This window comes from Anser brachyrhynchus, assembly GCF_964034855.1.
Source record: "Anser brachyrhynchus genome assembly, chromosome: 4".
NCBI lineage: Eukaryota > Metazoa > Chordata > Aves > Anseriformes > Anatidae > Anser > Anser brachyrhynchus.
In genome coordinates this window covers 17,079,817-17,093,675 of record NC_137698.1, presented here as the reverse complement: position 1 = coordinate 17,093,675, position 13,859 = coordinate 17,079,817, and the positions used below count along the sequence as shown (strand labels likewise).

At 49.2% G+C, this 13,859-nt stretch overlaps 2 protein-coding genes across 15 annotated transcripts in view; one reads left to right on the top strand and one right to left on the bottom strand.

Annotated features, from left to right (window-relative positions):
- PURG (purine rich element binding protein G) overlaps positions 1-5,574 on the bottom strand; it is a 29,077-nt gene extending 23,503 nt beyond the window's left edge. For 2 of the 4 annotated variants that reach the window (XR_013950530.1, XM_080590437.1), the window contains exons 1-2: positions 5,402-5,574; positions 3,408-4,232 (exon numbers count right to left, since the gene is read on the bottom strand). Coding sequence is in view for 3 of the 4 variants with exons in the window: in XM_080590437.1 (XP_080446563.1) it covers positions 3,408-4,219 (812 nt within the window). In the remaining variant the exon portion in view is untranslated. Of the gene's footprint in view, positions 1-3,158; positions 4,233-5,401 lie in introns of those variants that run through there. The other 2 variants (XM_080590438.1, XM_080590436.1) reach the window with 2 other exon arrangements.
- Positions 5,575-5,752: 178 nt separating this feature from the next.
- The window catches only part of WRN (WRN RecQ like helicase), a 42,752-nt gene continuing 34,645 nt past the window's right edge, over positions 5,753-13,859 (top strand). For 4 of the 11 annotated variants that reach the window (XM_080590386.1, XM_080590387.1, XM_080590391.1 and 1 more), the window contains exons 1-6: positions 5,753-5,960; positions 7,447-7,562; positions 8,210-8,355; positions 10,519-10,667; positions 12,852-13,001; positions 13,435-13,560. In XM_080590386.1, coding sequence (XP_080446512.1) covers positions 5,883-5,960; positions 7,447-7,562; positions 8,210-8,355; positions 10,519-10,667; positions 12,852-13,001; positions 13,435-13,560 — 765 coding nt within the window. In that variant the 5' untranslated portion in view covers positions 5,753-5,882. The other 7 variants (XM_080590389.1, XM_080590390.1, XM_080590388.1 and 4 more) reach the window with 5 other exon arrangements.

The window sequence follows — 13,859 nt, the reverse complement described above, 5'->3', positions numbered from 1 at the left end:
CACGAACACTTCAAATGCATGAGGAATTCAGCATCCCCAGCACTGCAATGGGCCCGTCGGCGCACAAGCAGCCTACATTACTGCTGCTCTCGGAGGTCGAAAGCGCACTGCCAAAAATAATGAGGAACCCGTTTCCAAACCTAACCGGTACAATCTTGCATTGCTACATTTTGAGTTAGTCTGTATTATCCTCCAATGACAATATCTGCAAGCATCAGTGCTACACATTTCCGTGGAAACCCGTCGTTAGTGGTTTACCCATTGGTAGTCGGCTATGAACTTGGAGATCCCGATCCAGTTTCAGATACTAAGGTGCATCCCGCGCGGGGAGTACATGCATTAGTGAATCCCATGGGACCCAGCGCTGCCCCACAGCCAGCAGGCACCGAGTTCCTGGGTGCTATTCACAACACACTAATGCAATCAGAAGGCCAATTAATTAACACAGGAAAAAGACTTTAAAAAAGAATGGTTTAAACGCACGCTGATAACCAGCCTAACTAAGATACAGCCAGCTGCACTTAGTTACCCTTTCGTCAAAGTGCCAAGTGGGCAGCAATAAGGAAAGCCATTTTGCATCTTGCCTTTTTTGTTTGTTTGTTTGTTTTAACAGTGAAGAAAATAGGCCTTTTCAATCGCTTCGCCCGTTGTGACTCTTCTCCTCACTAACAGTAAAGGAACAGAAGGAATGCATGACCATCTACAACACACCTAACCGAGGAAGATTCCAACACAGGAGCTTTCACGATGCGTGGAGGCAAACAGGGGCGCGGACTGGAAGATGTCAAGCACGTAGGGGAGGAACGCCACAGGGGCACGGGAAGGCGAGCGTAAAAGGGTTGTACATTCATAGCTCCAGGTGGCTGCAATCTGCGGCAAGTTCCTCCTTACTCCAGGCACTGTGACGAGCAGCAGCAGCCAGAGGTGCTCTCGCATGCGCATCCGTGACTCTTTTGCTAAATTCTGGTTTCACACCAACACTAGGACATGAAGTTATTGTAATGTTTTGTTTTTTAATGGGCCTGTTAAAAACATTGTGAGCAAAACCCTAAAAGCAAAGATGAACCAGCACCCCACATCACCTCCAGCTGGTTCACAGTGGTCCACTAGCAGTTCCAGAGGTGGAATGAGAAAATCCCTTACAGACTTGAAAAAGTACCTGAAAGAGCAATCTGTGCAGAAACGGATGGTCACTGTGACACTAAGCCAAATGTTTGCTTGCTGTAACTGCAATATGTAGTTCACAAACAGGGGGAATCACCTAAAACAGTGAAATTAACTTTCTTACTTCCTGTCACAACTGTAACATTTCCTAAAGGTTCTTTGGTGACTTTGGTGCAAGCTTTTTTTTTTTTCTTTTTTTTTTTCCTTTTTTTTTTTAAAGTTAAAACAGATCGACTATCGTTAGTACCCAAACTAAAGTCCAGATTATCCTCTTAGTTCCCACCCCCGCCTCCCCAGCTTTTCTTGCTATGGTTAACGTCGTAACAGGCAATAGCTTTTGGATTTAGCGTGGCCGTGCAGTGTGCAGGTGGGTCCAGACTAAGAGTGAAAACGGTCTGGTTGCAGATAAATACCTTTCTGAACAGATTTAAAAAAAAAAGGAATGGTTGGGTCAGAAAACAGCTGGTCCACATGTACACTAGGCCACTCTGCAAAAAAAAAAGCAATTCAAACGATTACAAATATCTGACTAGACAGAGCAACGCATTCTTCAAAAAAATCTTAAAGGTGGGCAACGCATTATTTAAAGGACCTGGAGCTCAACCAAATGCCCACTGCCTTCAGGAGGGAAGGAACCGGTCACCCAACAGCTGAAAAAGACCCCAAAGTTACACGCATTTTGAAGAAATGACCAAGAATTTTCAAAGTCTTTCTTCAAGACTGCTAAACCGGTAACTCTACGCACTCTCCCTCCAGGCAGACAAATACTCTTGCAGGGACTGCAAGGTTCAGGCTGCAGGGCCACCAGTAGGACTTTGTGCTGCAAGGTGAGCAGCCAGACGCCGAATTGCTCCGTTACGGCCCCAGCTGTGACACGGGGTGGGAAGGGGGTGACGGCAGGGCACGGATATTATCTTACGGTAATAACATCTGCAAAACCGAACTGACAGAAAACCTGACACAGCCTTAACCACGGCTTTGAAAATGCGCTACAGATCAATATGACAGAGATGCATTTTTATAGGAATCAAGCGGTGCACCAAACCCCCCAAAGGCCTTTCTCTCAGCAGGAGGAGAGAAACGCCCAGCTGTTGTCCTCGTGCGTGTAACACTGACCACGTTAATCTCACTTTTGGGAGGGAACCCTGGAACCTCGATCACAGCAGCCATCCAGCCTCAGAAAACCCGCTCCGCAGCCGCCTGCTGGAACCCACAACACCCCGCATACAAAAATAGCTCTTGAAATTTTGAGAAACGCGTTAAAAAAAAAAAATCATCAGCCTCGCGTGGGCAGAGCACGTAGATGAAGAGTGGGTTATTACTCATTGCCGTTAATTCGGAAGGCTTAGCACTCGAGCACAGCTTCGCTGTCCTGGGATACTCGGGTCATTCCGTTAGCATAGGACTATGAGGTTATTGACAAATCTTCTGCTCTCCACCAGCACATCATAAAGGTCTGACCGGTTATCGAGATTTCACCCACATCCTTTCAAACTCAGCAACCAGCAGGTTCCAATTTTCAAACATCTACCTCTCCTCATACATGTATGAGCAATTAATACGGGCTTGGTTTTTGTACGAGGTGCCCTATAGCTAAGTTTCTCAGCCTTTTGACTGAGTACGGACAGAATTCAGTTCCAGAAAACCTGTCATAAGCAGAAACCGATACATTTCAGCATGAGGGTGTTTTTTTTTTTTTGTACCATGCTGAAGTGCAATACAAGCCTTATCTAGACTATTTAAAGGTCAGAATGCTGTTTTTTTTTTGTGCTGATACGCATACTTCCATAGTCTTCCACACTCGAAGAAGCTGACTCATACAGACTCGGGAGGTTGTTACTTTCATGAGAAATACAGAGATGTTTTGGGCGTAATTTAGCACGATAACCAGACTCCCGCAATATTATGTACTGGAGTTAGTACGAGCTACCGGAAAGGACTTTACAAAACAACGGGGCAACTTCAAATGACTACAAATCAGTCCCTCTCACCAATTTCTGCTTTTTGTTTTGTTTATTTTGCCAGACGGCCAGTCCAATGCACTCTATTCGAGACCCTCTTGCTCTTCACCACTGTCCCCTCTGACATCCATCCTTTTTTCTTTATGGTTGTTGTAAATTCTCCTCATCTCCTCTTCATACTTGATAAAATTTTCCCCAAACCTTGTCCATGCTTTGTATGGAACCGTGATGGTGTTACGGTAGGGTGGTCTCACCTCACTTACCTTCAGAAAGATGCCATACCTGTTGGATCCCACATCAAAGTAGAACCGCTTGTTGTCCACCCGGAACGAGGTGCCTTCGGGGAGCTCGGGGGGGTCGTCGCCCCCGCCCCTGCGATCATCGATGTCCCCCTCGCCGTACTCTTCAATCAGCTGGACCAAAGCATCCCTGAACTCAATCATCCCTTGCGCTGGAAGGACAATAGTCTGCTCCTGTCCCAGGCCGTGGCCGAAATAACCGATCATGCCCGGTCCCCTGCTCATGGTTTGCCTAATCCGCAAGAAGCGCCCCCGCTGGTTCTCCTTCAGGTCGAGGTAATACTTCCTGTTGTCCCTCTCTATGTACTCCGTTTTGAGGACGCTGTGAGGGTGCTCTTCGGAGCCCACAGACCCCGGGGGCGAGGGCGGCGGGTGCTGCTGGCGCCGCCTGGAGTGCTGCTCCTTGCCATTGCTATGCTCGTGCCTGTGGCTGCCCTTCAGGCCCAGGTGGGCGTAGTGCTCGATGAAGTCCCCCAGGCAGTCCTTCAGCTCGGCGGCGACCGACAGGGAGAGCGTCAGCTTGCTTTTCCTGATGTTGTCCTGCCTGCCTCGCCCTATCCACACCTCCGCGATCTTCAGGAAGCGGCCTCGGGAGCTCTGCTTCACGTCCAGGTAAAACCGCTTCTTCTGGATGTCCACCCTCTTGGAGGCCAGCTCCTGGATCTCCATGCAGCCCCCCTGCGAGAGGGCCGGGTAATGGTACTGCTGCTGGGACTGGGAATAAACGCTCCTGTGCAAGCCGGAGCCCCCCAGGTTCCTTCCTCCTGCGCCTCCTCCTCCTCTCCCTCTTTCCATCTTTACCAATCAGCTGGAAATAACACACAACAGACACACAGATGACAACAGCAGCACCAGGGGCCTGCTACGCTACTCGCCGCGGCTCCGCTCGCTGCTGCTCCCCCTACCAAGCCTCCTGCCCAGCACCGCCATCCTGCTCGGCCCCATGCCTGGCGTCCCCCCGGAGCCCCGTCCCCACCACGCTGCGTGTCCCCCCCCAGCGGCACCGAGCGCCCCGGGTCGGCCTCCCAGCACCTCCCGTGACCTCCCCACCTTGGCGCTGACGGGCACCCACGGGGGTGCCCCCACCCCGGTGTCCCCTCCATGCCCTGCAGACCTCCCCGTGCCCCCAGCCCACGCGCAGTCTCCCCCCACGGACCCCACGTCCCGCACCCAGCCCGTGCCCTCTGTGGGTGCCCCCAGGCCCCCCCAGCACACTGTGAACCCTCTCCCTACCCACCCGTGGGTGCCGCACCTCCTGCCTCCCCAGTGCTCCCCAGCATGGCCCCCTGCCCCCCAGCACCGCATCTCCCCCCCCCCAGCGCCCCCACCACTGCCTCCCAGCGGAGCCTCTCCTGCCCCCAGTACCACATCTCCCCCCTCCCAGTAGAGCTTCCCCGGCCCCCCGGCACCACATCTTCCCCCCCAGTGCCCCCAGCAGAGCCTCCCACGACCCCCCAGTGCCCCCCAGCACTGCATTTGCCCCCCCCAGCATCCCCAGTAAAGCTTCCCCTGCCCCCCAGCACCACATTTCCCCCCCTCAGTGCCCCCAGGGCTGCCCCCAGTTCTTCCAGTAGAGCCTCTCCTGACCCCCCAGTGCCCCAGAGCACCGCATCTACCCCCAGCGGAGCTTCCCGTGCCCCCCAGCACCACATTTCCCCCCTCCGTGCCCCCAGGGCTGCCCCCGGTACCCCCAGCAGAGCCTCTCCTGACCCCCCAGCACCACGTTTCCCCCCCAGTGCCTCCACTGCTGCCCCCCAGCTCTGCATTTCCCCCCAGCAAAGCCTCTCCTGCCCCCCCCAGTGCCCCCTAGCGCTGCTTTTACCCCACAGTGCTCCCAGCAGAGCCCCCTCCAGGCCCCCAATTCCCCCCCCGGTACCCACAATACAGCCCCCCCAGCGCCCCATTTCCCCCCCATTTCCCCCCCAATGCCCCCAGTTCGCCCCCCAGCCCCCCCCCCACGTCTCCCCCCCCACTCACCCCATAGCGCCCATCGCCGCCGCTGCCCTTCAACCGGCGGCCCCGCCGCCCCCCGCCGCGCAGAGCCCGGGGCTGCCGCACCCCCGCCGCCCCGCCCCGCCCCGCCACGGCCCCGCCCGGCGGAGAACGGCGGCGGCGGCGGAGACACAGCGGTGGGCGCCGCCGGCCCGCCCGGCCCCGGGACTACATTACCCACAACGCCCCGCGGCGGCCGCCGCGCCGCGCATGCGCGTCACCTCGGGTAACCTCCGAATGTTCTTGGGGGGGGGGACGCGGGGAGGTGGACGCGGAGCGGGGAGCTTCTGTGACGTATGAGGCGCGCGCCGCGGCGTGACGTCAAGTGCGTGAGGCGGCAGTGGTGGGTGGTGGGGCAGGGGGGGGAGGAGCGCAGTCTGCGGGCTGGTTCTCGTCGTGGGGGGTTTTTGGCCTTTTTTGTCCTTTTTTTTTTTTTTTTAAGTGAAATGCGGGAGAAGTGAGCGCGATGGAGCCGCTGAGCGCCGCCGGGCGGGAGAAGTACCCGCAGTGGATGCGTGCGCCGAGCCAGGCGGGCGGCGCTGAGGTAGGCGGCGCTCGGCGGTGCTGAGCGGGCACCGGGGGTGCTGGGCGAGGCCTCCCTCGGGGTGAGCCTGCCCCGCGGCCCCGGAACTGCGCCGGCAGCTGGGAAAGCAACCCGTGGGAGGAAGCAGCAGGCTCCCTTCTGCGGTGTTCCCTCCGTTAGGCCGTAAGAGACAGTTAGCAGCACGGATACCTAAAGAAAAATAGTAAAACTCAGCTTTTTCTGGTTAAACTTCTCCCTCCGTTAACGGGAAGAAGTGTTACCTCGCGTGAGCGTGAAGCCATCGGCGGTATCTCCGTCTGTACGCTCAGGATCTCTCCCTCCCAGGCAGTTTATCGCTTCCCAGCCTGTTTTACAAAGCTCTGTCGCGTAACGGGGCCTCTCAGGGCCAGCACGGCCTCGTTCTCCAGGTGTTGCCGTGTTACCTGCCTTGTCAGCACCGGCATCATTACTTGTATGTTTCTAACCAACCTCAAGGTTATGCAAGCGGGTAAATGTTAACAGATGTCTTACCGCTCCAGTGAGTTTCTTGGGCAGTGACTTTTCATTAACAGGTTTCTGGAAGGGGAAAAAAAGCTTATCTGGAGCCTTCAATGCCACCTTTACCCGTAGACTTAACGTTTTCGTCTCTGTAAGCCACTGTCCATGAAAGATCCCTCCTTTTAAATACCGCACGTGGTTTTAAATCCGTGGATTTTACTTTGCGCGTGAGGAGCTTCCCAAAGATCCATCAGTGTGAGGTGCACTGAGGTGTGGGACCGAGGCAGTGGGCAGCTGAGCCATGTGGGGTAACCCGCTGCTGCAGCGGCACGCAGCTGCACCGTGCCACAGCTCTCAGCCTGGGCCTTGTTCCTGCGGGCGTCACTGAGCTGCTCTCGGCTTTCCCCAGTTCAGAATTCCTCTGATGCACAGGTTTCTGCTTTAGGCTGACTGTGTGCTGAAATAGAGAAGCTTCCAAGGCATCCTGACCAAATCTGAGTGACTTGGACAAATCGTTGTCAATCGCTTCTTAGACTCCTCAAATTTCTGCGGCATGGAAGTGCTGCAGCATTTAAAATAGCATTGAGGGGCTTCTGACACTGTCAAAACCGTGTGTTTTCCCTAACCTTGGTATTGAAAGCAGTTGAATCTCTTGGCCTGTGAGAATCCAAAGAAATTAAACTGAGGTGAACATTTAGCCTGCACGCTGTCAGCCTGAGTGCTTGGAGTTTGGCAAAGAGATGGGGGCATGAACCCAAGAACAAAGCAGGGGATCCCACAAAGGAGAGGTATTGCTCTGCTGTTAGCCGAGTGATTTGTGTTTTATGACATCCACTATAATAATAATAAAATAAATACCTAGCCCTGTGTGTGGCGCATGCAAGGCTCTGGTCCTGAGTCCGTTACAGGCTTGCTGGGTTTGGCGTTTGGTGGTGGCGGGGCTGCTGCATCTCTGTGCCAGGGTTACATGTGGCTGGCAACAGAGCCTCTTCCAACTGTTGTTCGGCAGAGGTGCGAGGTGCAGAGGAGCCTCCTGGAGGACGGGCTGCCCTTCCTCGAGTTCTGCGGCTCCATCGTTTACAGCCACGAGGCCAGCGACTGTTCCCTTCTCTCGGAAGATATCAGGTAAGAGCTCTTCCCTGTGTTTCTTTGGAGTGCCCTTTCCTTTCTGGGAAGGCAGCTGCTCTTCTCTGCCTGTTTCTCCTTGCTGGTTGCACGCTTCAGCCTGAAAAAACAACCGGCCTGTTGTACGTGTCCTGCTTATCGGCTGCGAGCACAAAGCTGTAATAAATCAAGTGAATTAAGTTAATTCATAATTGGGAGTGTAGGTTTGGGGAAGGGGGGGAGGTAGTATTTTACGATGCAAATAAATATATTTCCCCCCATTTTTACTTAGCATAGTTCATGTTACTGGGGGGAAGAATTCTGTACAGAACTTTCAGCGTAGCACAAGAAAGAAAGAGCAAGCTTTCAGGGGAATGCAAGCTGTTTTGTCTACTTCTGTGTCTGTTTCCCAGGGCTCCCTAAGCTGCCATTTGCATGCAGTAAGATCTGCTAAAAATCTGACTGTTTTGGGGGTATAGCATAGCTTTCTGGAACAGCAGGAATTTCAACTCTTAATATTAAAATGGTTTTTTTTTTGCCTTATGGATGTGAAAGGAAAGATGTGGCTGTGATTCCCTTAGTTGTCCTTATGTGAGATGACTCAAGCCTGATGTTCCAAGTGCTGGTAGAAGAACAGTTAAATGTGAGGAATATTGATGTATTTTCAGGCAAACTTTATCATGCGGGGCTGCTGTTGGATTTGATATTGAATGGCCACCGTCATACACTAAAGGAAAGATGGCAAAAATAGCTGTCATACAGCTGTGTGTAACGGAGGAAAAATGTTACTTGTTTCACGTCTCTTCAATGTCAGGTACTGTACTTCCTCTGCTCCTGCCAGGGTATGACCTGTCTTCTGTTTCTTGTGATTTGGTCTGAACTTTAGCCTTGAGCTGCAGCCTATTTCACTCTGATAGTTGGGAAAAAAAATCCATCCGTATTCTTCCCCGTGATGCTTAGGATACAGGTGTTTATTCACTGAGCACTCCCCAGGTATTTAGGGGACCTTAGCCCAAGGTTTGGGTGGTGTTCTAGCACACGGCCCTGTGGCTTCTAAACAGGGCAAGAGAATTTTACCTAAGGATTATTTTTTTGTTCAGGGAAAGAGTTTTAATTCTGTTCTGAAAACTGCTCAGATAATGAGCTTTCTTCTTTTTGGTGCCAAAATAAACACCAAACCTAAATTTAGCTGGCTGTGTCTCATATTGATTTGACTTGGGTAACAAAATCACTCAAAAACGATGGCCATCACGCTTTATTCCTAATTTTGTGCCATTAGTTTTCAGGAAGAATACTGAATACCTGTGTGATGCAGCTGTGTGGAGAGGGGGGACACGTGTTCAACAGCATCTGAATTCATTGTGGATGTGAATAAAAGCTTCCAAATAAGAAAAATAAGAATGGGGGGGAAGGAGGTTGCAATTTTATAACCTTCGGTTTGAATGCTAGATTGAAACTATGCCTGTGAGATGCCTCTGATTTCCCTGGGGTGTGCATGCTGAGGTGTAATAGGGATAATTTAAATGTTGGTGTTCAGTCCTTTGTCATTTATAGCAAATGAGGTGGAAAATTTAATTGCCAGAGGCTATTCAATCCAGGAGGCAGATATTTTCAAGTTCACAAAGGAAAGATTGGAGGAAAGGAAGCCAAGGAAAGAAGAGATGTGAGGAGGAGCTGAAACACTTTCGGTTTTAGGGTGAAGCTGTGTGTTTGCATGTCGATGCCAGACATGGTTGCGTATGTGCTACTGCTAACTACGAGCCTAACAGCAGAAGATGGTGTTTCTGCCTGAATTGTTTTCTAAAGCTTTTGTTTATGCCAAAGGGAGATGCACTTTGAACTGGGTAAGATGTCAGCGCTCTGCCAACAACCACAGCCAATTTTTGCTTATTCTGAATATTTGACTTAAAAAAAAAAAAAAAGCCTTGTCCAACTCAACGATTCTGCTGTTTATTACTTCTTTAAAAAAAAAAAAAACAAAAACTTTTTCCTGCGGGAAAAAGAGAATGAAGAGTTGTTGGGCTGTGTCTAAACACATCCCATAAAGCACAAAGTTTATATATGTATTGATCATGAAGGTTCTTGATACGTCTCCATTTCTTACCCTTTTTCCTTCCATGGAACGTGTCCTACTTCTCACGTTGTAGCCTCTGGGTAGTCTAGACCTAGACCTCTTTTTGGTTTATACAGTATTTTTTTCTAGAAATGAGGTGGAAGAAATGGAGCAGAAGTCATCTACTGGGAAGTTCCCACCTTTTCAAGGTTTTCCTGATATTTTTGGGTAGGGGAAATCCCTTGTTCAGTAAGTCAGCTGCATATGTGGTGTGCCTGTGTCCAGCTCAGCTGGATTTATCTCCTCTTCAGAGGAATCTCCCCACATTGTGTTATGTTTGAGGTGAAGTGTTTGTGTCTGTTTGCTCATGTAGCAAACCAGGTAGTAAAGCTGTGTGCCTTACTTGAGCCTGTGAACTTGAAAATACCCTTTTATCTAGCATTGCTGTGCAATCAGCTTGGGCTGAATCAAAATATAATAAGCAAGCATGCACACAGATGCTAAGTAACTTCTTTTACTTACAAGACTGACCTGTCTTGGCTTGGTGAAGGATATGGTTGGTTAATTCTATTTTCCAAGTGCTAGGAAATAAAATCCCGTGGAAAACAGCAAAATAGCACTGCATTTGGTGTGACAAGCATCCAATTCTGAGCATTAAAATATTTTTTTCCTCTGCTAAAGGAGTTGCCTTTTTGTTGTTTGTGGTTTTAGGATCAGTAAGACAAATGGAATAAGGTTGTCTCGTTTTTTTTGACTTAATTTGTTTTCAGATACAGAATGAATTTGCGTAGCAAGTTTTTGAGCTTTTCTGCCAAAAGCACAGGTTTCTGCAGGTGGCCTCTGTACTAGATTTTGTCGTTTCCATTAGACTATCTGGCATCTTTCCGTATCTAGTTTCTCATGTTTGGGCTTAATCTATTTTAGGTTTTCCCAAGGGACTCAAAAGACTGCTCGAAGATGAAACAATTAAAAAGGTTGGCGTAGGAATTGAGGGAGATCAATGGAAGCTGATGAGTGACTTTGAAATCAAGCTGAAGAGCTTTGTGGAGCTGGCTGACGTTGCTAATGAGAAAGTAAAGCTTAAAACCTTTTTGTTGTGGGAGGGAATCTTGTTAATGTGCTGTACAAGAGATTTCCTTGTCTTCACAGGAGTTAACTTCTGATACAAGCCTGTTCTGTAGAATAATGCAGAGAGGTGATGCAGCTTTAAAAAAACAAATAAATAAATCACGTTTCCAGAGAACTCAGTCTGCAGATTTAAGTATTGTATTTCAGTAAGCCAGTATGTTCTTGGTATTTTTCCTCTCTCAGGTCTGTTCACTGTTTGCATTTAAGAGGCACAGCTCTTTAAATCCAGCTGCTGGTGCATTTTTCTTACTTATTAGTGACAGAGATCAGCAGGCTGTGTCAAACTGGGGGTGTGTTGGCGATGGCATACGTGTTCCAGCAGAGGCTGAACCTCTGGAGTACCGCGGAGGTCTGATGCCTGTTCGCAAGGAGGCTTCTGGAAGGAAGCCAGGTCTTCCATGAAGTCCTCCGTCTGGAGGTGGAGCTCCAGAAGTATTTTCCTTTCTGTGCCTCAGAAGCTGGTGCTACCTCAGCTAACCTGGGGGCAGCTTCTGCTGTCTGACAACCCACTGCTCAGAAGCAGTGTTGTGTCTGGCATATCTCACGTTATGCCTTAGCTAGGTGCTGCTTAGGTACCACCTGATGCAGGTAAATCTGCACTCGTGTTGGGGAAGAGGGCGAAAAGTTCATTACCATCCAAATCATCCTGCCACTCTTCTTGCTTTCATAGGCCTCAAAGGTTTTTTTTGTTTCTTTTGTATATACAATGTTTTTCTTCACCTGTAGTCTGCCTCTCCATGACCTTCTATTTGCTTCTGTGCATTTTTTGCATAGTAGGATAACAGCCACAGTCACGGTTTCCTGGTGGAGCATAGATTTATGCCAAGGAATAGTACTTCCACTACCTTTTCTCTGATGCTGTGTATTCAAATCATGGTGGAAGAGAGGGACGTGATGTACCTTCAGCATTCAGGGCAGTGATGCCTTGAGCTTTAGCTCCTTGTGGGCTGGAAGCTATGCAGAGTTAATTGTTTTGCTCAAGCACTAAAAGGAGCTGTTCCTTTTTAGACTTGGAGTTTCCAGAATTCATCCCCACAATTTATTCTCCTCCACCCCCCCCCAGCATCCAGCTCTAGGATATTTTGTTATGAGGATAAGTAATGTGATCTTTGATAGCAGCTTTAAAGTCTTTTGCTGAAGAGAAAACAGTCCAAAAATAAATTTGAAAATGAAGCCTGAGAGAACAAAGAATAGCAGCTTATGTAATGGCACAGTGCAAGGGGGAGAGGAGGGGGAACCTAAAATCAGCACTGGGTAGGCTTTTGGTACCTGGTTGAAGGGGATGAACTGATAATGCCACGCTGCTGCTGGCACTGCTAGGCTCTGCAGGCCGTGTGTTTTGGCAGGGCTCTCAGTTAGCATAGCACAAGGCTGTGCCTGCAAGTCCCAGCTCCTTGGAGTCAGAAGGAAAGCTTCCCAAACTCTCAGAGCCCAGTGAGGCAATGGGATGTAGCAGCTGTGACTGACACCTAACATTATGAAAGCAATTGGAAACAGCAGCGTGGCTGGCTGGTTTCTGGAGCCTTCCGGGAACCGCTTCACAGTGCAGTGAATAATGGTTAGCATGGTATATAACTGCTCTTTGGCTTGCACTTGGTTTCTCAGGCTTGCAAAAGATGACAAAACAGTTACAGGCTGACCTTGATACTCCCATGTTTCCATTAAATACATCCTTGTCGCTATTATTTGCAGTATCAAAATATTGTTGCCAAAATCCTGGAGAAGAGCGGGGCTGACAACTAAGTCTCTGGCTCTTGTTTGCTCAGCCTGGTGACTGTGTTGTACAAGTTTCTCTTTTTTTTCCCGTAATGTGACAACACTGCCTCACAGTGCGTGGACTCACCTGGCCCTAATGTCTTCCCAGCTTGACAATGTAGGGATGTCCTACAACAGTACAGTTTTAGGGAAGGAGGAAAGTAGATGTTTCCGATGACCAAGTTATCTTTTAATATGATGACAGCAGAATTAGGCCTGAGGAACAATCGCTGCTTTGAAGAAGATAGTTTATTCTACCTAATCTAGATCTCTGCTTCTAATGAAGTATTAAGTACACTTTGCTGTTTCTGCAAATGCATTTTGACAAGTGCAGTTGCTTTCTCCTTTAAACGAGTCTTTTATTTTTTTTCCAGCTGAAGTGTAAGGAAATATGGAGCCTAAATGGTCTGGTAAAACACCTTTTTGGGAAGCAGCTTCTGAAAGATAAGACTGTCCGCTGCAGCAACTGGGAAAAGTTTCCACTCAATGAGGAGCAGAAATTGTATGCAGCCACAGATGCTTATGTATGTACAAGAAAAGATCTATAAATACCTCTTCTAACATGCTGTTTGTTTTTAGCACCCTTCTGCTACAGAACTTGGTCAGCATTGGAAGACTCCATGGTCCAATGTGGATATGGGGTGTTTCAAGGTGGAAATACCGCCACGTTGTTTACTCTCCTATTCTTTGCCCGTATTAAATTGCTTTTTAAACTGCAGTGTTCATCCAGCACTGTCATGCCATCTTCTCTGCTGAAAGTGGTGCTGCTTGTACCTGACTCAGCATCGAGACAGGCTACTGAGATCACTCGAAAAACATGCTTCATTGGATGTTTCATGTAGAAAATTGAATGTAGACAGAGAAAAGAAACCCAATTCCACAGCATCCTTGAACCTCCTGTGAGGTCTTCACCTCTTACTGTTTTATGATGTTGCAAAATCTGCCTTTTCGTTGAAGCCTGTTGCTGAAGCAGTTCTGGAAGCTCTGCCGTGCTTTCAACATGCCAAGTACTATGGGCATCGAGAAGTATGCCAGAGGAATCTCTATCCGTTTGGACTGACTTCAAGCTGTCACCTCAGGAAAGTAAATTTTGATGGAGCAATCATGTGAATTTTATCTTCATCTGTGTGAAGTCTTTCAGAGTGACTGTCCCATGTGTGGCACAGTTGATATGTAGTTATTAAGCACAATAACTACTTATGGAAGTGAACCGTGGGTAATTTTTCCTGGGTTCCCTGGTCTGCAGGTATTTGCTGTAGCTTGTTAGTGTTTTCAATTGATTTTTTTTTTTTTTTGTTGGGAGCTTTCTAGTCATCTTTGCTGAGCTGCTTATTGAGCAAAATCCAGGTTCCTCAGCTCCTGCAAAATACGATACGTGAGAT